Source organism: Taudactylus pleione, unplaced genomic scaffold (genome assembly GCF_031769625.1).
Source record: "Taudactylus pleione unplaced genomic scaffold, aTauple2 ptg000186l, whole genome shotgun sequence".
Taxonomy (NCBI): Eukaryota; Metazoa; Chordata; class Amphibia; order Anura; family Myobatrachidae; genus Taudactylus; species Taudactylus pleione.
In genome coordinates this window covers 8883925-8910800 of record NW_028284588.1, presented here as the reverse complement: position 1 = coordinate 8910800, position 26876 = coordinate 8883925, and the positions used below count along the sequence as shown (strand labels likewise).

The following is a 26876-nucleotide window of genomic DNA, read 5'->3' as shown; positions in this document are numbered from 1 at the left end:
ACTCGGAACAGCAAAGGATCTTCATGACGGGGGAAATGATCTCTGCTTTACAGTCGAGGGTGCGCAGTTGTCTGCACAGCCGCCGGGTGTCTATACACTCGGCGATGAGGTTACTGGGCTCCATGGTGTCGGTGTTCGACATGGTGGAATATGCCCAGTTTCACTCCAGACCTCTGCAGCACCTGATCCTGTCCAAGTGGAACGGGCTGCCTCAGTCTCTGAAGTCCCAGACGATTGTGCTCACCCCGGAGGTTCGCCTGTCCCTTGCCTGGTGGTTACAGACGACCCATCTCAGCAAGGAACGTCCGTTCTGGGTTCCAAATTGGGTCCTGTTGACAACGGACGCCAGTCTTCGGGGCTGGGGAGCAGTTTCGGGTCCACACTTGTTCCAGGGCAGGTGGACGCCGACAGAAGCGGAGTTTCCAATCAATATCTTGGAACTCTGTGCGGTCTTCAATGCTCTCCAGCAGGCACATCGGGTTCTCCAGGGTCGTCCGGTACAGGTCCAGTCAGACAACGCTACCACCGTGGCCTACATAAACAGGCAAGGAGGAACCCGAAGTCGGGCGGCTCTCGTGGAGGTCTCTCGGATCCTGGTATGGGCGGAGCGCAATCTTCCGGCCATATCAGCGGTCTTCATCCCGGGAGTGCTCAATTGGGAGGTGGACTTTCTAAGTCGCCAGGACGTTCATCCAGGGGAATGGTCCCTGCACCCGAACGTTTTTCAACTGCTGACAGATGGACAGATGTGGTCTTCCAGAGATCGACCTCATGGCGTCCCGGCACAACAACAAGTTGCCGGTGTACGGGTCTCGCACAAGAGACGAAGGGGCATCTCTAGTGGACGCTCTGTCCGTCCGGTGGACGATCCGGTTCGCATACCTGTTCCCTCCGGTCTCCCTTCTTCCACGGGTAATCCGGAAATTCAAACAGGAAGGAGGGACGCTCCTGTTGATAGCTCCCGCGTGGCCCAGACGGCACTGGTTCTCAGACCTTCAGGGTCTGTCCGTGGACAGTCCTCTGCGGTTGCCGCTACGACCGGACCTTCTGTCACAGGGTCCTTGTCTTCACCCGGACCTGACTCAGCTGTCTTTGGCGGCGTGGCTGTTGAGACAGCCCTGCTGAGGTCCACGGGGTTTTCCAGCTCTGTGGTACGTACCATGTTACGAGCTCGGAAGCCATCTTCCGCGAGGATATACCATTGCGTGTGGCATACGTTCTTCCAGTGGTGTCGACCGAGAGGTTATGCTCCGCGGGAATTTCGTCTGTCTCGGATACTCGCCTTCCTACAAGCGGGAGTAGATCATGGGCTTCACCTTGCTTCTTTGAAGGTACAGGTTTCGGCCCTGTCTGGTTTCACCGTAGGATTGCTACAATCCCGGATGTGCGCACCTTTATGCAAGGTATTCTCCGCATTCAGCTGCCCTTTGTTCCACCTGTGGCGCCTTGGGATTTGGCTGTGGTCCTGAGAGCTCTCCAGGGACCGCCGTTTGAACCACTGGGCTCAGTGGATCTTAAATGGCTAACAGCTAAGACTGTTTCCTTCTGGCTATTGCTTCGGCCAGACGTGTTTCTGATTTAGGGGCTCTTTCTTGTAAACCCCCTTTCTTGGTTTTTCATGGGAACAGGGCAGTGCTCCGCACTCGGCCCGAGTTTCTTCCCAAAGTTGTTTCCCAGTTTCATGTTAACGAGGAAATCGTTGTTCCGGCCTTTAACTCACCTGGTCTGTCAGTGGGTGAGGCCTCTTTGGATGTCGTGCGGGCCTTAAGGACTTATGTTGACCGCACTTCTTCGTTTAGGAAGTCGGACGCCTTGTTTGTCCTCTATGGCTTCCGTAAAAAGGGTTGGCCTGCTTCAAAGCAAACTTTGGCGGCCTGGATCCGTATGGCTATTTCTGAAGCTTATCTTCATGAAGGCCTGCCGGTTCCTCCTTCTGTGAAGGCTCATTCCACTAGGTCTGTGGGTCCTTCGTGGGCAGCTCGACGTGGTGCCTCTGCAGTCCAGATCTGCAAGGCTGCTACGTGGTCCTCTGTCCATACCTTCGTGAGGTATTACAGGTTTGACACCTTCGCCTCTCAGGATGCTTCCTTCGGGCGGCGGATTCTCCTTTCTGCACAGGAGCGTCCCCACCCTTAAAGGATACTGCTTTGGGACATCCCCAAGGTATCCTGTGGATACCCTATGGACCCTGAAGTAGAAAATATGAGATATGGTAAGAACTTACCCTTGTTATCTCTATTTCTACGAAGTCCATAGGGTTCCACAGGACTCCCGCCCTGTCGCACCTGTGCTGCAGATGGGCTTTGCTCTGGTCACCGGTTTTTCCGTCTCCCTCTGGTGAGAATGTGATTCTTGTGTGTGTCCAGATCTTTTTTCTCTCTCTTCCTTCTCCTCCTCTGGCCTATGGCTTGGTAACTAACTGAGGTGCCTTGGCTCGGGGGCGGGGTATAGGAGGGGGACCCTAGTGCATCCTGGGAGGCTGAAAGCTTAACTGTATGGTGCCCGATGACTGATGTCACACCTATACCCCAAGGTATCCTGTGGAACCCTATGGACTTCGTAGAAATAGAGATAACAAGGGTAAGTTCTTACCATAACTAATTTTTTCTGCGCAGGAAAAAAGTGTAACTGTGAGTGTTTGTTTAGGGTGTAACACGGGACCTAAATGTTAAGGGTATCGTAGGACCCTTAAGTGCTAGGCGCAGGAGTTGGCCTAGTGACTCGGTAGCAGCTTACTGTTTATTTTTCACAAAGCAGGTGTATGGTTTGTTATTTTTGTTAGGGTTCGGCCCCCAGCATGATTATAGCGTTCAGTAATCAATGTGTGTGATCTAATGTACAAAAAAAAATTGAAATAACAGCGCTGCTTGCTATGTCACACTATAACACTGATAAGGAAGATGAAATACTTATCCGTATTGATTGAACTTATTTGCCCCTCCTATGATGTTCCTTTCCTCTTCTACCAAATGCTCCGTAGACATGCAGAAAAGGGGGGTATATATGGTGTCAGTGTATGGTATTTAGGTTGAGTGATAGTATACATAAAACTCACTCTGAAACAATAATGGAATACAGAATGAGATCATTCTGGATCAGAGATGGGTATGCTCCTATAATGGTATCTTTAATTATCCAACAGTTGTGAACACACACCTACAATACCACTGGCATAAGGTATTGAAAATATAAAGATGAGGCGTACCCCAACTCACTGAATCAGAGATGGGTAGGCTCCTATAATGGTATCTTTAATCCGGGAGGCAATCGGGAAGCCGACTGCCTAAATACCGGCAGCCGGCTTCCCAACTGTCTTATCCCGGCATGGGTGAAATGCCGGGCGTCTAGATATAGACGCCCGCATTTCCCCAACGCTGGGAGACCGGCGCCCGGCATCACGATCGTACTGATGCCGGGCGCCGCGAGTGGACAGCCGCGGGGGGGTTAGGTTTAGGGCTCCCGGGGGGGACTTAGGGTTAGGCACCCCCCCGGGAGGGTTAGGCTAGGGGGAGGGAGGGTTAGGCACCCCCGGGGGGGACTTAGGTTTAGGCAGCGGGGAAGGGGGTGGTTAGAGTTAGGCACTTAGAGGGGGGATTAGGGTTACGCACTTGGGGGGGAAGTTAGGGTTAGGCACCCCTAAGGAGGGTTAGGGGGGTTAGGTTAGTGGATACTTACCTATCCACGATCGGGATTTCCAGCGCTGTCGGGCTTCCGCTGCGTCGCACTCTGCTTCTGTCGGGCTGCCGCTGACGGGAATCGAACCGCCGGCCATGCGGCTGACGGTATTTCATACCAATTCCCTTTAATCCAGGTCCATTGAACACACCTAGACTTACGCTTGTATAAAGCGATCCAAAATATATAAAGGTATCTTTAACCCAGGGAGAGCTTGAAAGCAGAAAGCGTACCAGTACTCACAAAGCTTCTAGTGGTTTTCCACACATAAAGGTATCTTTCATTCCAGGTTTTAAACAACCTTCAACACCTGGGATATCTTTCATTCTTCGATTAATCCATAAGGAATAGATAGTGATGCAGTTATAATCATAGAATAAAGTTTTAATAGTATAAAATTATGTCAAACAGATGACTGCATGGGTATAAATATAAAAAACATTCTCAGGGGGAGACAGCCGCACTGTGACAAACTGAGGCACTAATGGTGTGGAGGTGGTAAGGGTCCATATCCCAAAAATGCACACAATAGATATACAAAACTCCAACACCTACCTCAGATGTGTACACCACATGCAGAGATCTCTGTGAGAAGGTCACCTTCCAGGCCGAAAAGTGACCTTCTCACGGGGATCGCTGCATTAGTGCCTCAGTTTGTCACAGTGCGGCTGTCTCCTCCTGAGAATGTTTTTCCGGAGCATTTGGTAGAAGAGGAAAGGAACATCATAGGAGGGGAAAATAAGTTCAATTAATACGGATAAGTATTTTAATCTTCCTTATCAGTGTTATAGTGTGACATAGCAAGCAGCGCTGTTTTTTCAATTTTTTTTTTTTGTACATTGGATATTTGCTTAGATCTTTAGGGAAGATCTTTATTGAATGGGCTGCAGCTTGCTTAGAAGCGCCTATAGTTTCTCCTACCATTCTATTTGTTTAATGTGTGTGATCTGTTAGGCTTATTTGAACACTATAATTGAACCGCATAATCTTGGCTAGATTGTGATTGTGAGCTGGTGGACGAAATCAACTGAAACACAAAGGGTACTTTGCTGCCCCCTAGCAGTTGAAAGGTAGTCAAAAAGGGATTGCTGAGCGGAAGCGGCCTTTACTTCTGTAGGTGAGTGGAAGCGTCTAGAAGTCCTCCATAAGGTTTGCGAATACGCCTTTTTTCCAAGACGTTCGCAGTTATGTGAAAGTATCTTGACTGTCTTTCACCAGTTTAAATCTTTATTGAAAAACGTAGGAGTTGTCTCAGAATGGGAGCCACGCAAACAATAGAGATGTTAGACAATGATGTGCTGCTAATGGAAGCGCCGCTTGGATCGGCCCGTCGTATTATGCATACTAAGTACGGTACTTATGCAATAAGGTATTGTGATGTATGGTTTAAAATGACGATGGAGAGTGTTAGACCGTTTCCCAGAATTGGTAGTTTTGATAAAGATCTATTAGATAATGTCCGGGATCACATCAGTCTGATGCACTCCCGAGAGAAAAAGGTCAAATATTATGAATGTTTAAAGTTGTGGCAACATGAAGGGCATGCGTGGCTTAAAAGTGCGCAAGCGAAGCAAACTAGCGTTGCGAGCGCATTTCCAGACAATACATCCACGACGCTGAATTGCAATGCGGGCGAGCCGCAAAATGGAGCGCACATGCAGCAAGGTAGCGTTGCGGAAGGTATTGCCAGCAGTTCACGCGCACCACCCCCACCTTATGTGGATGGAGGTGCAAGTACAGTTATCAAAAATACCCATAAAAATGTAACAAGCAATTTGTACCCTCTCTTAAGCAACTATAAAGAAAATGTTCATGATGTGGATGATGAGCCTATTGTAATGTCTGCCATTTCCCATGCTGTACAAATGATAGATGCTACGCCACAACAATCACGAGTGGTGCCGCAATCTCCATCGGTAACAGCAAGGGAAGTGCTAACACCCTCTGCACAAGTAGAGGAAGTTGTTAATACCATACGTAGCAGCAACAGATTAAACCCCCAGCCAGGTAACAAGGTCAAAGGTAGCAGCGCTACCGGTCTGCATCCCTTTCGGACAATAACTGTTCCGAATGGAAATGCAGATGCGAACGGTGTAGTGCCCATGAGGGAAGTGGTAATTCATTGTCCTTGGACAAGAGCAGAACTAAATTCCATCATAAATGATTTCCCTGATCCCAAAAATGAACTTACCAAATATCAAAAAATTTTGAGGAATTTGGGTAGTTCTCATGAGCCAACTAATAAAGATTGGCGTGTGGTGTTAAGGGCCTGTCTACCACGTAATACCGACGTGACAAAATTTATCACGGATTGTGTATTGGATGGTGACGTTCCCTTAACAGACCAAGTAAACCAAGGTAACATTTCCCGCATTGTAACTCAATTGGGTATATATTTTCCGGTAGTAGTTAACTGGAACAAAATTTTCACCATAAAGCAAAAGGAGAGTGAATCTGCAGAAGAGTATTGCGACCGGGCTCTGCAGGCTATCACCCAGTACACTGGGATAGAAGATATTAAAGATAGCACTCACCACAGGGGAATGATAGTCACGGTACTCATGGACGGTCTTAAGGAAAACTTAAAGACTCGGGTTCAGACCTCACAACCTGGCTGGAGGGGAGTCACAATAGATACACTCATTGAATCTACCATAGAACATGATAAGAACATCTCAAAGAAGAGAGAGACCCAGAGCGAAAAACTAATGGCTGTCAGTATTCAAGCTCTAGAAGGAATGACGGTAACATCACAGCCAACAGACACACTTACATCTACACACACACCTGAACAGTTATATGCCCTCACTAATCCCACGCAACAGCAAACACAGCTCTGTTCTACTAACCCTACACAACCACAGGTCCCACACTACTCACAAACTTCATATCCCCCACAATACCCTTATCCTCCATATCTCTACCCATATCCACCACCTTTTCCCCCTGCTCAGACCTCACAACAACCCGTGTCTTCATCCGATCCACGAATATGTTTTAATTGTAACCAGCCAGGACATTTAATTAAAAACTGCAGAGTAAAAAGGGTAGGACCCCCAAACCAGAGAGTACCTGGATATCCCCATAAGGGATATGCACAGAGAACAGCAAATGCCCAGCAGGCACCAGCTCCAATTGTGGCTGTAAATGCTTTATTGGAGAATGGTAGCCAATGCTAGGGGTCAGGTCATACCTGTAGTCTACAGATAGCCAGGTTAACGGGAAGTACTAGGGAAGAAGCGGTCATGATGGTTGATGTAGCTGGTACTGAATATCCTTTTCTTGTAGACACAGGGGCGACCAGGTCAGTGATAAAATCTCCAGTTAATTTCCAGGTGACCAACGAGACAGTACCAACAATGGGTGAAACAGGTAAAGTGGAACATTATCCTTTAACAAAGTCCACAGAGGTTACTATTGGGCCGTTGCATACCAGGCATTCTTTTGGCTGCTGCGGCTCCTACTAACCTGCTGGGCAGAGACTTGTTATGTAAGATGGGATGTATTATATATTGCACCCCTGATGGTGTATTTTTAGATATCCCCGAGAGAGTTGCGCACAAGGTGCGGGATATGTTGGACACTCCCCAAAGGATAATGTATCACTCTACCAGTTTAAATGAAAATCTATCCCAGATAGATCAAATGTTGTCCCAAATTCCAGATTCCCTTTAGACTAAGGATGGACAGGACACTGGATTAATGGCAAACGTAAGCCCCGTAATGGTAAATTTAAAAAGCGGTAGGCAAGCTCCAAAATTCCCCAGTACCCACTAAAACAGGAGGTAGAATTAGGGTTGAACGATTATTGCAACAGGGAATTTTGGTCCGTACAGCTAGTGTAGCCAACAGTCCCATCTTCCCGATGAAAAAGAGTGGTGGGAGGGGTTATAGGCTGGTACAAGACCTTAGAGGTGTTAATAAGGTCGTAGAGAGCCAATTCCCCGTAGTGCCAAATCCAGCTGTCATCCTGATGCAGATCCCACCAAATGCCACCCATTTCACTGTCATTGACCTCTGTTCTGCTTTCTTCTCTGTGCCTCTCTACCCTGACTGTCAGTATCTATTCACATTTACATTCAGAGGTGTGCAATATACATGGACACGGTTTCCCCAAGGTTTCATAGACAGCCCCAGTATCTTTTCCCAGGCATTGCACGACTGTTTACAATCTTTTCAACCTGCCAATGGATCTGTTCTAATTCAATATGTGAACGATTTATTGCTATGTTCTGATTCGTTTATGTCGTGTTTGAATGATACTAAACTATTGTTGTTTCATCTCTCGCATACAGAACACAAGGTGGCTAAGGACAAACTACAGCCGTGCCAATCCAGAGTAAAATATTTGGGACACTGCCTAACCCAGGGGTTAAGACATCTCACAATTGATAGAATCCAGGCCATACAGAACATGACACTGCCGCAGAATCAACAGCAAATTCATACCTTCTTGGGAATGTGTGGATACTGTAGAATGTGGATCCCAGGTTTTTCTATTTTGGCCTTGCCTTTACAGGACTTAATCTCTTCCTCAAAGCCCGATCGTGTCATACACACAGAGGAATCAGAGCAGGCTTTCCTTAATCTTAAGGATAGTCTGACAAAAGCACCTGCATTGCGAATACCTGATTATGAAAAACCTTTTGATTTGTATTGTACGGAAGCCGATGGTTGTGCTGCAGGTGTCCTTACACAAAAACATGGTGATGCCAGTAGGCCCGTAGCATACTACAGTGCCCAATTGGACAGTGTGGTGAGATCACTCCCCACCTATTTGAGAAGTGTAGCAGCTACCGCTCTATTGGTGAGTAAAAGTGAGGACGTAGTATTGGGTCATGATATGATTGTATACACTCCCCACGCTGTATCTGCTCTGCTGAACTCTGCTCAAACCAGACACTTCTCTTCGGCTAGGTTTACCAAATGGGAACTAGCTGTAATCGCACCTGCAAACATCACTGTTAAACGTTGCAGCACGCTGAATCCAGCAACGTATCTACCATATGTACAACATGATGTACAAAGGGTGGAAGTAGACGAGTTGTTGTGATACACACGATTGTATGGAATATCTGAATAAGACCTTTACTGCTAGACCTGACATATACGACACACCTTTAGAGAATGTAGATGTGACTTTTTACACAGATGGGAGTTGTCATAGACAAGCAGACACAGGTGAATTATGTACAGGTTATGCTGTTGTAAATGACACAGACATCATAGAAGCTAAACCTCTTGGTCCTCCTCACTCAACCCAGGTGGCAGAGTTAGTAGCACTAACTAGAGCGTGTGAACTGGCAGCAGGCAAATCTGCTAACATTTACACTGACTCGAGGTATGCTTTCAGGGTGGTGCACGATTTCGGGGCTCTATGGCGTCTGAGAAATTTTATGACAGCAGGCACACCAGTTGCATATTCCCGACACATAAAACATCTTTTAGAAGCAATCCAACTGCCCAAAGCGGTGGCAGTAATCAAGTGTAAAGCCCATACATGTGAGGATGACCCGGTGTCACTAGGCAACAACAGAGCCGATGAAGCTGCAAAATGGGCAGCAGGGTTAAAAATGTTTTCTCCCACTGAAAAAATTATGTCTTTCCAAACAATTGATATGCTGAAATTAATTGAGATGGAAAATTTGTGTTCAATTCAGAAAAAGTCCATTTGGAAGTCCAAAGGATGTGGGCAAGAGTCCTCCGGGCTCTGGAGGGACGGACAAGGTAAGCCAGTAGCCCCCAAGGCATATTACCCCAGCATGGCTGAGGCAGCACACGGTCTGACTCATCTGGGAAAGCAAGGTATGTGCAAGTTGGTGAGAGCATACTGGTGCTCACCAGGTTTTTCTTCACAAGCAAAAAAGATAATGTCCTGTCTGACCTGCTTGAGGAAGAACATAGGGAAAGCGATCCCTACCGAACCATCCCACATTCCACCAACTGATGGACCTTTCCAGGTGATACAAATTGATTTCATCCAATTACCACCCTGCAGGAATCTTAAGTATGTATTAGTGTGCACTGATGTATTTTCTAATTGGATTGAGGCCTACCCAGCGGCCACTAATACTGCTGCGTTTACTGCCAAGAAAATAGTTCAGGAATTTGTATGCAGATACGGTATCCCTAAAATCATTGAGAATGACAGGGGTACTCATCATTTCACAGGTGATGTTTTTCAAAATATGTGTAAGCTGATGGGTATTAATAGTCGACTTCACACCCCCTACCGACCGCAAGCCAGTGCCAAGGTAGAGAGGATGAACGGGACTATTAAAAATAAGTTGAGTAAAATCATGGCAGAGACTGGACTAGGATGGCTAGAAGCGTTACCTTTGGTCCTACATAGTATAAGGACCACTCCTAGACCCCCTCTAAATCTGTCCCCATTTGAAATCCTGTACGATAGACAACATCATTTGATTATAAGCCCACAGGAAGAATTGAAGGGTAACAACGAGGTAACTGTAAAGTATCTTATATCAATGAGTAAGCAGTTGAAACAACACCAGCAGAAACTGAAATTGTTGTCCAATGATATGCATGAAACTAACTGTCATGATGTTGAACCAGGAGAATATGTTATGATCAGAAATTTCTTGCATTCAGGTTGTTTGACTGATCGGTGGGAAGGTCCATACCAGGTGCTGCTGACAAGTACTATATCTTTGAAGGTGGCTGAGAGAGATACCTGGGTCAATTCCACTCACTGCAAAAAGGTCAATCAACTGGTGGAGAAACAAGTCGGAGACAAGGCTGATAGCGTGGACCTGTCGCTCGCGAACTTTTCCGGGAGGATTGAAAAGGTCATAGTGAGATACCTGAACTAAAAGAAATCTGCAGGTCTTGTTGTGGCAATGGACGGGCCTGCTGTGTTCATTTTCATGTTCTCTTACCATCCTGGTCGGTTCGGGAATGTCCGGTTTCTGTGAAGGGGGACCGATTGTGGAGAGGGGAGTTGATGGCAGTGCTGATGGAGTGGAGTCAGAAGGAGTGCAGTGCCAATCAAGGCAGTGTCTGACCAATCTTAGTACTGTTATTGTTAAGAGAGCTATTATTCCGGATACTTGGGGACAGTGTGGAGGTTTATCGTCTGAAGATTCCTGTATTTGTGAGCTTTGTGGGTCCCTAGTTGATGAGAACTGTATCCAACGGTGCCAGCCTAAATATAACCCGTACTGGGGTGGGTATCCTTTAGAGGATTATCATAGCATGGTAGGCAAAGTGTTAAATCAAACTGATTGCTGGGTGTGTTCACATGTGCCACAGGGACAGCATAATGTAGGGTTGGTGCCATTTCCGCTGAATATCACGGAAATTTTAGAATTACAAAAAGGAAAAACATTGGCATCCAAACCACCTCATTTCAATCTCTATCAATTCCAAGTAGATAGATCACTTTTGTGTTTAAACATAACCAACCCCAATAAACCCGGGAGTTGGGAAGTGACAGGGAATAAACAGACGATGACCTTCTCACAAAGAGCTGATAATGAGTCCATAAACCATGATCTGTTACGCTCAATTAAATCTTGTGGGAGACATTTTAGGTACCGGTATGCATTGAGATCCACCAAAGAAATTATTGGTAAGGTGCCAGATGGTTATTGTGCTAAAATAATACAGCCAGAGACTTGCATGTACCAGATGGAAGACCCAGAAATAGGATTGTTTACAATGGAAATGTGCTTAATGATAATGATGCATACCATTCCTTATGTTCTCCCTAATAATGTATATTTTATATGTGAAAGAAAAGCGTATAAGTGGCTCTACCCGAGTTCCGAAGGTTTGTGCTACCCGGGAAGAGTAGTCCCAGAAGTTATGACCCTCACACATGTTGAAATGCTTGGTATACATAAAAACACACCGTCACAATATCTTCACACACAATATGAACACAGAGGCAAACGAAATATGATACCTGGTGACGTGCACAAAGCCACTCAGTTAATTAGTGAGACAACTGGCTTTCAAGTTTTAGTTGCATTGGATCCCACCAGGATCGCTCGGGGTACATTAAACTTTAGATATATTCAGGAACTTGCTAAATTGATAGATAATATCACCGAGATGTACGATGACACATTCAGGTTACAGGGAGAGAATTGCAAGCGTACAAGAAAGAACTGGTGCAACACAGGCTAGTGTTAAATTATTTAACTGCTGTTACTGGAGGGTACTGCATAACTTTGGCCACCCAATTTGAAGTAAAATGTTGCACCTATGTCACCAATGATACCAGCGACCCCAAGGAGGTGATAGACCGAAAGATGGATGAAATTCTGCAGCTAAAATGGGAGTTTCGTAAGAACCATAATGCTTCAGTGGCTGAAGTAGGGGAGAAGATAGAAGGATGGGTTTCATGGCTGAACCCAGTGAAATGGTTCTCAGGTCTAGGGGAATGGGTCCAGGAAGTGATCGCCAGTATAGGCAAATTCTTAATCCTTATACTGATTGTCATCATAATAATTGGCATATGTGTACGGTGTGTTCCTATTGTGTTTAAGTGTGGAAAATGTAAAAATAGAGTAAAACGAAAGAACGAAATTATGATGGTGGTCAGTATGAATACTGAGGTAAATACAGGACTGCATTACAACCCTGAACTAGGAAATACCATCATTTAATGTATTATATTTAGACATGCATAGAATGTATTATTGAAATGTTATTTTAAAACACCTCAGATAATGTAAAGTCTCAAATTTCCCCTTCAAGACTGCCTTTATAGGACTGGTGTATCCCCACACCTTTCACATGATCTTCCAAGATCCGCAGTGTGCGTATAATAGTAGTTTTATGTCCCCACTCAGAGACACATTATTGATGGATTAAGAACCACCTTGTGCCATCCCATAATAACACTAAATAGTATATAAAGGTAAGCCTAAAGATTATATTTTAAAATCAGATTGTGATAGCATGTTGTTCGCTATCAAAGGAAGCTGGATGTCGAAACTGGATTATTGGCTGAGACAAGATCAGTTTAAAATTGAATCGCAGCGACGCCATCTTGTGACTGGCTGCAAGACACCATCTTGGAAATGAAATCGCAAGACGCCATTTTGCGAATGGCCGCCCAAGCGCCATTTTAGATAAACTCACACTTTAGTACATGTGGCGATATTACTATTAGCATCATGCGATTGCATCTTACACCATTTCTCATACACACATTAATACGCACAATTGCGCAGTTAACTAGTCGCATATTAGCGAATGCATAAGATCCTGTATGAAAACGTAGAATATTAGCTTCATGCACACACATCTGCCCCAAGTTAACTAGCATCTTTACATCAAACCCCACATACTCACTCATTACATATCCACATACAAAGTTCCATAAGCTTTAAGATATAAGATTCAAGTATGCACATTTACTATAATTGCTATGAAATAAAGATTATTTTGTAACTGTTTTATACGTGATAAATAGGCCATGTTTGGTATTGTACTGATGCGTACTCTCTCAACAGTATTCCGGTAACATCGATGTAGAGATCGCAACATGCATTCTCAACTTATGGACCGCAGAGACTTCAAGCAACAAAATGTACATTATATGACCAACTGTTAGGATTTGCATGAGGCGGGAAACCAGAGACCACCAGTTGTTAGAGGCTGGACTGTGTCTATTTGAACCAACCTGTTAAATGCCTTGTAACATATGCCCTCTCCTTTAGGACCAATGGTATTAGCAACAAACTTCTCTATTGTGTTGTCTATTTCTGGGGGGGTATAAATATGTGTGCTCTGACCCTGGGTTTCTAGTCTTCATGCTGAATGCTGATTGACGAGGGGTTTCTTGCTGATGCCCACATCTGGTCCAGAGCGCTGCGTACGTATAACTGTACTTGGGTCTGTATAATTCCTTTGCGCTAAATTGTACTTATAACTAGCGTATAACTGACTGTACTTTTACTTGAATAATACTTTGTGCTTTGGAACCACAGGTTCTAGGTCTGGAGTCTTTATTTACTGTATAACTGCGTACGCAAAACAGCGTCATCCTTAGAGGTTTATAGGCAGGATATCAGAAGGTATAGGCAGGGGGTGTATAGAGGTTCAAAGGCAGAATCGTTACACAATAAATAAAAAAATAACTATTGCACCAGCCAACGACAGTGCCAGACGTTCAAGACACAGTGTCTTCCCAAGCGGACCCTGAACATACCTGCACCCTGCTGATCATCATTGTAACGGCGCAGGTAGAGGTTAGAGTTACATTTATCTGTGGGCCCAGTACAGCTGAGCCCCTGGGCCCCAGCTTCTGTCGCCGGGCCAACTGAGGCCAGAAAGAACAATACTTATATTCACAAATAATTATTTCTTTACTTATTAATAGGCTTACCATACTATCCCTTTAAACCGGGACACTCATGAATTACACAGATTCTGTGGCTGGCTGGCGTCAAGCCTACATTTCACCCGGTTTTAATCAGCTAAGTGTTCCGGTTTAAAGGAATAGTATGGTAAGCCTATTAATAGTCATTTATATAGCGCCAGCATATTCCATTGCACCTCAAAATTGGGAACAAAACAGTAAAAGAACAATAACAGGGCAATAACAGACAAAGAGGTAAGAGGGCCCTGCTCGCAATCTACAGGGCAATAAATGTTAGAGGACCTTATACAATCTATAGGGAAATATACATTTAATACAAGGATAAATTATCAATTACCAATATTTTCATAAACAATTCTTATTGTCCTTGGAAAAGAGGTGCAATTAGCAACTCTGGGAACACTTATTTTCACTTTTATAATTCATTTTGTACATGAGAAGTAGGTCTATGTTAGCAATAGGCACGTCATGGTTACATAGGAATGGGATTATAAAGCCGGCGGCTATTTAGCTGCCGTTTCAAATCCAGACAACGTGAGGCCGAAAGGAGGAAATCCCAACAGCGGAGGTGAATAACGCTAACAATCGATGGTTCCAGCTAAAACACCCATCAATGGTAACCATCGATGGGAGTGGTACCGATGGCCATCCCTAGCCTGTAATAAAGAAGAGAAATATGACACATAGAAGATGTATAAAAGCGGTTGTGGATATATCCCATTCAGTAGATGTAACCTGACGTCATCAGTTACTATCCACGTGGACAGATTCAGCACAGATCGCAGTTGTAACTGTGTACGCAAATCGGACGATTATTGCGCACTGCGCATGAAATTCACATGCGCAGCGATCGCACAGTGATTATGCACGCAGACAGGAATCCATTGCAGAGTGAGTGACAGACCGTGAGCGTTTGGGGGTGGTGACGGGGAAGCGGTTGCAGAAAATGCAGGCGTGCCTGCCTGAACACCGTTGTGAGCGGCGTGCATAAATTAGCCACTGCGATTGCCTACGCAGCTTGAGTACTTATTGTGTGCGATGAGACTTGCAATTTGTGTGATGGGTCAGACCTGCTGTAAGTGTGCGTGACGGGCCGATGTTCTTCGATGTTACCAATGTATACGCTCGACTGCGAGGTATTACGGACGTGAGAAAGCAGTACTGGGTGTCTATGCAGGCTGGGCAGTGGCAGACAGCATGTTTTCGCAGCGGCACTGTGTGCGATTATGTAGCTGCGATTACAATTGCGATCCGTGCTGAATCAGGCCCATAGAGTGGGAATAGTAACCTGTGGTGAGCAAAGCGAGTCACCGTGCCCTAAGCGTTGAGAGCAAAGCAGGCCCGCGAGCATACACATTGCTACTATTGGTGGCCATATATTATAGTGGAGACAAAATAACGGCGCTGTCGGGGCATGGACCGGCACTTCCGCCCTCACTTCATGTAACATCCAGCACACTCACTGAAGGGATATACACACAACCATATTAAAGCGTGGAGAGAGAGAAAAACTACCAACCAATCAGCTCCTAATTGGCATTTTTAAAACACAGCCGGTAAAGTGACAGAAGCTGATTTGTTGGAACTTAATCACCATCCACATTATCTCTCGCCAAGCTTTTATACATATCCCACATAATACTCTATTGTCTCTCTAGTGCTGATTAGGAGGCCCACAGGCGGGGGCAGGCAAAGGTGTGACGTAGAGGGAGGCCGGGCAGTGAGCGGTATGACGTCACGGGGCCGGCGCTAGTCGCTGAGTTTCGTTCCTGTTTCCGGGGTTGGAGTCATATGATCTCCGGGCGGCTGGGTAGTACGGCACAGGCACAGCAGGTTTTCTGTCTCTCAACCGGGCACAAACAACATGAACAGGATCTTTGGGAAGTCTAAGCCGAAAGGGCCCCCGCCGAGCCTGACGGACTGTATCGGGAGTGTAAGTGGCCGCACAGACACAATAGGGGAGCGGGGGAATGACGCCGCCTGTAGACCGACCCCCATCCGTAGCGAGCACAGCAGCGGCAGGGCTGCCAATGTCACTCCCAGAGACCCCGCTGTCACCACAGCAATACTAGGAGCACTGACTGCTCCCGGGGTTAGGTACATGCTGCTCACCGGCAGCAGTGGCTGTCACGGGATAGTCGCCCTTCCTGATAGTCCGGTTCTCCCGGCGGCTGCCCTGCCAGGGTTACCGTGTGCACAGAGCCGCCGCTTCCTGATGATGATGACCTGTCTTTTGGTCTTGTGACCGTGACTCCTGCTGCTCTCAGGTCACCTGACGATCCCGATTTTATTGTTGAACCACTACATTGTGTGTTCCTGCTGGTCTGATTATCTCATCTGCATATTCTATTCCGGAATGCACAGACCCTGTACCATTGGTTTATAAAGCAGGGTTTAAAACGCTACACACGTAAACAACATACATATGTGTAACGCCGCCATGCCTACACTGCTACACTGTCCAGACCTAATTTCTCATTTTTGCAGTGAGTCCGAGGTGACTTCTGATGTACATAATAGTTTACAGAACAGGTTATTTTTTAAATATAACATACTTTCGATAGGTATCCTTCCCCTAAACCTAAAACCAATACTTTACCGCCGGGATCTGATGGGTGTTGGGATTCCGGTGCCGGCATCCCGCACGCTGGGATTATGACTACATCCCACCTACATACACAGTTACTGTCTCCCACCAGCTACATAGTGTAGATCCAGACAGGGCCGGCCCTAGCCCAAATTTTTTGGTAAGCGAGTATATTTTTTGGCGCCCCCCTATGCAGTGCCCCTTTTACAGTGCCCCCGGTAGTGGTCCCCCCTATGCAGTGTCCCTTATATAGTGCCCCCAGTAGTACCCCCCCATGCAGTGCCCCCAATAGTGGTACCCCTTATGCAGTGCCCTTTTAACAGTGGCCCCAGTTGTAGTTCCCCCCCCCTATGCAGTACCCCCAGTATTGCCCTTTATATAGTGCCCCTTGTAGTGGCCCTAGTAGTAGTCCCCCCTCTTGTAGTAGTCCCCCCATTGTTGTGCCCCCAGTGGAGGTTCCCCCCCTATGCAGTGCCCCCAGGGTGACAGCATTAGGTGACAGGGAGAGGGTGACGGCATTAGGTGACAGGGAGAGGGTGACAGCATTAGGTGACAGGGAGAGGGTGATAGCATTGGGTGACAGCATTAGGTGACAGGGAGAGGGTGACGACAGGGAGAGGGTGACAGCATTAGGTGACAGGGAGAGGGTGACGACAGGGAGAGGGTGATAGCATTAGGTGACAGGGAGAGGGTGATAGCATTAGGTGACAGGGAGAGGGTGATGACAGGGACAGGGAGAGGGTGATAGCATTAGGTGACAGGGAGAGGGTGACGACAGGGAGAGGGTGATAGCATTAGGTGACAGGGAGAGGGTGATAGCATTAGGTGACAGCATTAGGTGACAGGGAGAGGGTGATAGCGTTAGGCGACAGGGAGAGGGTGATAGCATTAGGTGACAGGGAGAGGGTGACGACAGGGAGAGGGTGACAGCATTAGGTGAGAGGGTGACGACAGGGAGAGGGTGATAGCATTAGGTGACAGGGAGAGGGTGACAGCATTAGGTGACAGGGAGAGGGTGACAGGGAGAGGGTGATAGCATTAGGTGACAGGGAGAGGGTGACGACAGGGAGAGGGTGATAGCATTAGGTGACAGGGAGAGGGTGACGACAGGGAGAGGGTGACAGCATTAGGTGACAGGGAGAGGGTGATAGCATTAGGTGACAGGGAGAGGGTGACGACAGGGAGAGGGTGATAGCATTAGGTGACGGAGAGGGTGACGACAGGGAGAGGGTGATAGCATTAGGTGACAGGGAGAGGGTGACGACAGGGAGAGGGTGACGACAGGGAGAGGGTGATAGCATTAGGTGACAGGGAGAGGGTGACGACAGGGAGAGGGTGACAGCATTAGGTGACGGAGAGGGTGACGGACAGGGTGACGATAGGGAGAGGGTGACAGCATTAGGTGACAGGGAGAGGGTGACAGCATTAGGTGACAGGGAGAGAGTGACAGCATTAGGTGACAGGGAGAGGGTGACAGCGAGAGGGTGACGACAGGGAGAGGGTGATAGCATTAGGTGACAGGGAAAGGGTGATAGCATTAGGTGACAGGGAGAGGGTGACAGCATTAGGTGACGGAGAGGGTGACAGCATTAGGTGACAGGGAGAGGGTGATAGCATTAGGTGACAGGGAGAGGGTGACGACAGGGAGAGGGTGATAGCATTAGGTGACGGAGAGGGTGATAGCATTAGGTGACAGGGAGAGGGTGACAGGGAGAGGATGACAGCATTAGGTGACAGCCATTGCATGACAAATAGAAAGTAATTAAATTAAATTGACTTACCTGGGGCCAGAACTGCAGCGCGTGGATAGCTCTTCCCCTTCCTAACCCTGGAGTACTCACTAAACGCCGGGGACGGAGATCGTGACGTCAGATGCGTCCAAGCAGTAGCAAGAGAGAAGAGGAAGCTGGGGATGGAGGGGAGGAGCTAAGGAGAGGGGAGAGCGAGGCCCCTCCTCCCCCTCCAGCCGGGCAAAGACTCCTGTAAGCTGAGTCACTCTGGAGGGGAGGAGCTGATGGGAGGAGATGAGAGTGGCCATTCCTCTCCCTCCGGCCGTCCCTGGCCTGTCATTAATGAACGTGTGGGCCAGGGCCAGTGTGAATTACAATGAGTCACATTGACTCCTCTTATGCCGCTGCGCAGCCAGCCACAGCCGTTCAGGCAGCGGCTGTGGCTAGCTGCGCAGCGGCATAAAAGGAGTCAGTGTGACTCATTGTAATTAATTTCCGGCATCTTTGGGGGACAGTGGCGGGACTCTGCTGCCCTTATAACTTAGCGCCGTACGCGACTGCGTACCTGGCATAACGGGCCGGCCGGCCCTGGATCCAGAGTATGCAACCTGTGAAACTACACATCCCTTCATGTCCTGGCACAGCTTTAGCATACCCTAACAACATGCTGGGATGGGTATTAACACAACAGTTTGAGTGGCAGAAGTTGTCTACCCCTGGTCTAGGTACAGCTCTCAACTCTCCAGTATCATTACCACTACTGGGAGGCAGTATACCCCCATTCATTCATGGCTCACTGATCGTAATCTTATGTGTGTGTGTATATATATATATATATATGTGTGTGTGTGTGTGTGTGTGTGTGTGTGTGTATATATATGTATATATGTATGTATATATATATATATATATATATTTTTTTTTTTTTCTCTCTCTCGTCTGTGTGTTCGTTTGGGCTAATCTCTTGAACCTTTGGATGGATTTTGATGGGGTTTTCACTATTCTATACAGCATTTGTCAAGGAAGTTTTGGGTGTATGATCCATTCATCTGTGACAAGAGGGAGCCGAGCAGTGACTATTTTAGTGAGGGGAAAAATAATCTTACACCTAGCTGAAGCAGAGTAACTGCCCATGGTGCTGAAACAGCAAAGTGAGAGCCAAATAGAAATAGCAATGTACCCTGTTGCTTAGCAGCAGCCTAGAGAAGGGAGGGAACCAGGGAGTGAGCAGGATCACGTCTGAGGCAGACAGAGAGTGAGAGCGTCCAACAAACCCATGAAGATGCCCTAATTCAGTCAAAGCCAGGAAGGAGCCCAGGGAGGCATAGCTATAAGGAATTTAATAAACACAAACAACCATTGGAACACCATTGAATGTTTTCCATTTGATGGTGAAAACATCAGACCACCACCATCAAATGGTACAAACACTACCATTGGAACAAAAACATTGATGGTTAGTAACCATCGGATTCCATCCCTACGTTGATCCTGAACAGGAGGCACCTCCCATGTAAGTCAGCGCTGTTCTCGGACAGGGGCACCACGGCAAGGAAACTCTACAAGAAGCCCAGGAAATATATAGGAAACATTGTGCAAAGGGGACATTGCTCATTACCATATTCGGCAGCAGGGAAGGGGTGCGCATGGAGGCTGTGGAAATATGCGCAGGTGCCCCAGCAACAAGCTGCTGATAATGCTTTCAGTAGCTGCAATACAAATCTCTCATCCATATTCCTCGTGCCCTTCCCAGCACATCCCAGTTGCCGGGCCCAAACCAGCTGCAGGACAGCAGCAGTGGAGGTTGTGGTAACACTGGTGAGATGCAGGGGGCAGGAGTGAGTTGTGGTGAGATGCAGAGGCCTGTGGTAAGAAGGAGTGAGAAACGGGTCTGTGCTGAGATGCAAGGGACTGTGGTGAAATATAGGATGCTGTGGTGAAATGCAGGGGGCAGTAGTGAGAAACAGGAGGCTGTTGTGCGATGTAGGGGGTGGGAATAAGAAGCAGGAGGCTGTTGTGAAATTCAGGGGGCTGTGGTTAGATTCGGGACTGGTGACATGGTGTAGGTTGTTATGAGATGCAGGTGACTGTGGTGACATGGCGTAGGTTGTTATGAGGTGCATGGGGCTGTGGCGGAATGCAGGGGACTGTGGTGACATGGCATAGGTTGATATGAGATGCAGGGGACTGTGGTGACATGTCGTAGGTTGTTATGAGATGCAAGGGGCTGTGACAAGATTAAGTTGCTCCCGTGCGATGCCGGGGCAGGACGCTAGTCTTGTATATAAGTAAATGATTGTGTTTATAATACAGGACACATCTGTTATACTAGCTCCTAATTTTAAATTATTGGATTTTTAGTTTTAAGTTATTGGATTTAAAAGTCTTGTCACACAATGTAATAATAAAATAAAGTTTTGAAATAAAGATCTATACTTTTATATTCCATTAATTTTATAAAATGGATCAGTGGAATCCGGAAGTGACACATGGAACAAAACAGAGGCGTGGAAGCACCAGTAAATGAGTAGGCTACTGAGCCCACCGCATGCAGAATGGAGATTGTGGTGCTATGCTTTTATCCAGTGTTTTGTATGTATATGTATTTTATAAATGGGAATAATGTACTATCACCATTGTGCACCCCTATTCTATTATTCTCTCTGTACTTACTATAGATGGAGAGCTAGAGAAGTAATGATCTAGATATATAGAATTTACATATATATATCTCTATCAACCACTCTGACTGGTGGCATCAATGCATTGATGGTTCAAACTGATTAGCTGAAACAGTGGCAGTTTTCCGTGTGATGTTGCTTGCACTTGGCTCACCAACGAGAGTCCCCACGTGACTATTTTGTACTCCGAGGAGAGAGGTTTATTTAAAAAGGTGTTTTCCAAAATGCACAACACTTGATCACTAAGTGTATAATTGTGTTAAAAAAATAAATAACATAACCACTGAGTTTTGCTGAAGAAAACCAACATTAGTTCCACTTCCCTTCCTAGGTCGACGGCAGGGCAGAGTCAATTGACAAGAAAATTTCACGTCTTGATGCAGAACTAGTGAAATACAAGGACCAGATGAAGAAAATGAGGGAAGGTCCCTCCAAGGTAGTAACTTATTTTATATTTTTCATCATAAGGACATTTTTCTAGCAATGCTTTCTCAATTTTAAACTTTCATGTAATTATAATGTGAACTTGACCCTGAAAGTCTGCGTTAAAATTCTACTAAGTGCAATGATAACCACTCTTGTTTTTTCATAGAGAGATTTTAATACTGCTTAACATGGAGTGATTTGAATTATGAATGAATGTCATATATTATCTGTACTGCTCTGAGTATATTAGTGGTGTTGTATAATTAACAATAATAAGTGGAGTACAAAAAAAAAATGAATAGTTTTAAAAGTGTTTAAGATTAGGATTTTCCAATATTTCTTTGTCATTTTATTGCTTTTTATGTCTCATTCCAAGCTAAGTTTCACATTTATAGGCTGCTGTCAGCACACACGAACTGTCGTCACACACTGATTCCACATAACCTATAGGTACACTTCATTTTAGGTCTCACATATGTCATATGGGCGAGACAATCGGTGTAACTGTGGCTCTAACTGTGTGGAGTTTGTATATTCTCCCTGTGCTTGCGTGGGTTTCCTTTGTGTACTCCGGTTTCCTCCCACAATGCAAAAATATACTGGTAGGATAATTGACTCCCGACAAAATTAACCCTACTGTATATGTGTTTCTGTGGTAGGGAACATATATTGTAAGCTCCACTGGGACTTGAATAGCCAAGTTTTCTCTATCCGGGAGCTGCAGACTGGTGTGCTGCGGCAAGAAGCAGTGCGGGTGGGTTGTAGATGATAAATGTGAAAGGATCACAACTGCAGCAGCGCTCGCAGTTGGCCGATTGTTGTGTACTGTGCATGCATCGCAGTACGTGAAGGCTACACTGCGATCAAGCAGACCACGCAGAGCCATTGCAGAGTAATTGACAGGCAGTGAGAGTTTGGGGGTGGTGACGGTAGGTGGTCTGAGAAATGCAGGCATGCCTTTCTGTTTGAATGTCATTGTATGGGACTGCATAAGTTAGCCAGTGCGATTGTATACACAGCTTGAGTACTTGCATGCTACGAGATTAGGTCAGGTCAGGGCTGCTGTAATTCTGCATGAGGGTCCAATGGTACTCGATGTTACCGATGTTTATGGAGGTTTGCAAGGTATTACGGATGTGGGAGTGAGAGGCAGTGGGCATCTCTATGCTAGCAGTGCTACAGCATTGCAATTTGCAATCAGCATATTTTCGCAGCAGACCTGCGTGCGATTTATGGCTGCTGCAATCACAATAGCAATCCGTAGTGAATTAGGCCCTTACATCGGGAAATTCATCAGAAGATAAAAACCACAAGCTGGGTAGCAGCTGGATAGTTATTCCCTGGAGCTCCATCCTAACACCGGTGTGGGACCAACAGCTGTCAGCAGCTCAAGCTGCCCTCTCTGTCTGCACAGACAACTGGCAACAGCCGCAGCAACAGATTGTTCATCATCCATGGTGTGACCACCCTTGGCCAGCTCCACTTGTTTCGACCGACAGAAGGGCAGAATCGGAACACCAGCTAGGAATGTCTGATCAGCCACTCTGCTTTCATTTCACACTCCTGAACTGTAATCCTTGTTTTAGGGTTGCACCCCACCACCATAATGCTCTGCGGTCTGTGAGTGCTAACTCTTAAATATTACAGTATCTAACCATTTACTTTTTCTATATTAACAATCTCTAACTGCAGAATTATTCGTAATCAATAAGGTCTCACTTTACTTGTGCACACACTCGTGTGCTATGCTCCATTCATCATTGGATTTAACACGTATCCGGCTGCTATTTGGAATTACCCTTCTACATATGTACGGATTGTTCTAACGATATCCCTACTGGTTAATGCCGATCACCGTATCCATCATTTGTGGCTGCAGACACAACTCTGTTAATCAGCTCTTTTGATAGATTTTAGTTATGGTCATGTCTCAATGCGAGGGCTGAACAAACAGTACTTTTCCAGTTACTTTTCCATCATGCAATACCACCAGGGAGGCGTCTTGCTGGCTCTAAATTTATTCTGCAGCAGGACAATGACCCTAACATACAACCAGTGTCATTAAGAACTATCTTCAGCGTAAAGAAAAACCAGGAGTCCTGGAAGTGATGATATTCCCCCCACAGAGCCCTGATCTCAACATCATTGAGTCTGTTTGGGATTACATAAACAGACAGAAGGATTTGAGCAAGCCTACATCCACAGAAGATCTGTGGTTAGTTCTCTAAGATGTTTGGAACAACCTCCCTGTCTAGTTCCTTAAAAACCTGTGTGCAAGTGTACCTAGAAGAATTGATGCTGTTTTGAAGGCAAAAAAGGTGGTCACACCAAATATTGATTTGATTTAGATTTCTCTTCTGTTCATTCACTTTGCATTTTGTTACTTGATAAAAATAGACTATTAACGTGATGGGTACGGGATGCCGGCGCTCGGGATCCCAGCAGTCGAAATCCCAACGCCAGCATCCTGACAGGGTTAGGATACCGACACGTGTAAGTAGGTATTATAACCTTCAACCTTGGTGCCCGAACCTAACCTACCCCCTAATGCCTAAACTTAACCTTGGCACAGAACGCGCTTCGTCAGTCACTCACCTATTACCCTCTTTGAAGTGCTGCCACCACTGAAATACTTCAGCACGGCTAATTGTTTATCCGCCGTATGCTTGCCGTAACATTTCATGAGTTTCATTTCCGCTTTTTCCAAGTTTAACACAAAATTCAATCACACATCTCTGACGTAATGTCAGACACGTCTTCCTCATCCGCCATGACGAAACGTACAAAGATCTTCCACTCACTGTGACCAAACAAAGAAGACTACGACAGTCCAACCGCAGGTTCAGACACATCGATGTCTGAGCTTCATAATAACCAGCATAGTGTTGCCACATCTACCTATGGGACAGAAAAACAGAGGCAGTCTCATTACTTTTCAATCAGCCCTTGTATACACTGAAAAGCAGGGGGAAAAAAAAAAGCGAGGGGAGGCAGGGACAAGTATGGAGCACACCGGCATGAAGCAAGCCTGTGCCCAGGAACATGACCGCAACAAATAGGACTTGAGTTGTGCTAGGAGGAGAACAAGACCATGCAGACCTTGTCTGACATTGATAGGCAGGAAAACAAGAGGAAAGAGGGCCCTACAGTGAGAGCTTACAATATGGGCCCTTATGTAATAGCCTGTGAGTTGCATGCCGGGTACTATACTGGTGAGTTAGCCTATACATTTAAAGTGATAATTTAAAAGGCAAACATTATTGCTGTTTTAAATCTACAGTTACATTATATATATATATATGTCCAAATTCTGGCGGCACTGCCATAAATACACGCACATTCACAGGTGCCTTCCGTAGGTGCCACTCTGGCCCACACACAGAAATCAGAGACAGCGGCACTCAGATCTGATATAATATTTTAGTGGTTTCTAAAAAGTTTTTAAAAAAGGAAGAATGAGAGGGGGAAGATTCCAATTACATCTGTGACTTGAAGCGTACAATGTGGTTTCAAAAGGAGATCAAGTTCTCTAGGTAATAATTTTTTTTAAAATTCAGTAACAATGTATTTCAGAACAGTGTGAACTATAAAATTGTGAGCACAAAAGAATTAGGTTTTTGGGGAGAAAGAGGAGAGTTATAAAGGGAGGAAGTTATAAATCACTGCATGTTGTATTGTGAATAGTAATAGAAGGTAGGGAGGGTGGTTCACTATTGTTCCATGACCATCTAATTTAGGATTTGGTGGCACTGAGCAGGGCTATGTGTTACCAGTCTCTGAGTAGGTGTAGAAATGTCTGGAATTAAGCACTGTAAAATCAAGTGGGAAAGTGAGTCCGTCAAGTGTACATTGGTAGTTCAAGTTAAGACGTATTGTGCATTCTCCCAGATGGGAGAGATTTTAGAACCGTGCCACCAACGTGATACACTGTGCACGCATGACCACAGAGGCTCCTCCGAGCTGAGCTCATGCAAATCCTGCAAATCCTTATGTGGCTGCTTATATTTAAGATCAAGCTATAAAAGGTAGAGAGACCTTGGAGGAGGTTTGCTGTCTACAGAAAGATATGAGGGGAAAGTGGAAGGGGTTTGGGATGAACATATTCTAAAATGCATAAGTTGTAAGTAATGATAGCTTCAAGAAGTCTGGATAAGAAGTTGTGACTGAATGTCCGCAAATGATGGGGAAATTCATTATTCCACAACTGGTTTTATGCCATGAATCAGAAACTAGATCATAAGTGTGCAGTTATAGAGAGAATGCTAATGTGGTTGGTACACTAGCTTGTCTGAGTCTATAGGAATTGATGAAGATAATTGGCCACATCAGCCTCCATGTTTACCCAGGTGTTGTGGCATGACACACTAGGTAAAATTAGTCCCCCTTGTAGTATTTAAGTAATTTGGAAACTCCAAGTCCTCCTTATTGAGTTTAGTAGCCAGTTGTTTAAAGAGTTTGTCGTTGTTAGCTGGAACTTTAAGCAGAAGTGTATGAAACAAAAGTAGTTATTTTCCCTACGCATGAGATTAGCAAATTATTCCACATATTGGTCTAACTTTATCATCTCTAATAAAGGGGGAACATTTACAGCAACGAGTGGTTGGGATTGCTACTTGAAATTATAATTAGCTTGTAAGTAGCCAGGTTTTTGAAGGAAAGGTTAAGATTTAGGATTTAGGTTTATTGGGTTGGTCTGAGGAAGGCCCTATCTGCTACCGTTGTGTTTGGGAAAGGATGGGGAACTTAAAACCATTGGCAACGACTGAGGCTGTCTGGTTAATAGAGTGCTGCTACACTCTGGAGGACGGAGCACCTCCTTCCCATTGTCGCTAATATGCAACACATGGAAAACCATCCAACTCATTCAACTGCCATATCTGTGTCTAAGGCAACCATTAAAGTAGGGATCTTGTGTTTTCTGATGTTTAAAATCAATTGCTCGCCTAGTGTTGTATGATGCTTGTCTAATCGGAACCATATCTGGTCCTGGTGTACAAGAGATGCCCTTACTTTATTCAGCTATGTACAGTTAATTTAGATTTATTGACCAATACTGGCGCACTATTCTATAGCAGGTACACCTAATAACACAAACAAAGCAGAGCAGAATTAATACAATATAGGTTTTGCATACAGCACTGCAGATTTTCACCATTCAATCCTTTTCTCATTCAAAATTGTTCAGTGGACTATGCAGATAAATAATAAATATACCACACAGTGCATATATCACAATCACAAATGAGCACCCTTTGTGCCTTGAGAATAGGGTGGATTTCAGAATTGCCACTACAAATAGAGGAATAAGCAGACTTTCCTGATATTGAATCAGTACAGCAAAGGGTGGATGTTTTGTTACTAGAATCCCACTGAGGTTTAAGCGTATCTCAAGTCTAGCTTCTCTCATACATCACTCAATTCAT

The 26876-nt window shown here is 45.6% G+C and overlaps 1 protein-coding gene across 2 annotated transcripts in view; it reads left to right on the top strand.

Annotated features, from left to right (window-relative positions):
- Positions 1–15758: 15758 nt before the first annotated feature.
- Positions 15759–26876, top strand: part of CHMP5 (charged multivesicular body protein 5) — a 36504-nt gene continuing 25386 nt past the window's right edge. The window contains exons 1-2 of one of the 2 annotated variants that reach the window (XM_088476299.1): positions 15759–15962; positions 21359–21463. In XM_088476299.1, the coding sequence (XP_088332425.1) occupies positions 15894–15962; positions 21359–21463 (174 nt within the window). In that variant the 5' untranslated portion in view covers positions 15759–15893. The remainder of the gene's footprint in view (positions 15963–21358; positions 21464–26876) is intronic. The other variant, XM_088476298.1, reaches the window with a different exon arrangement.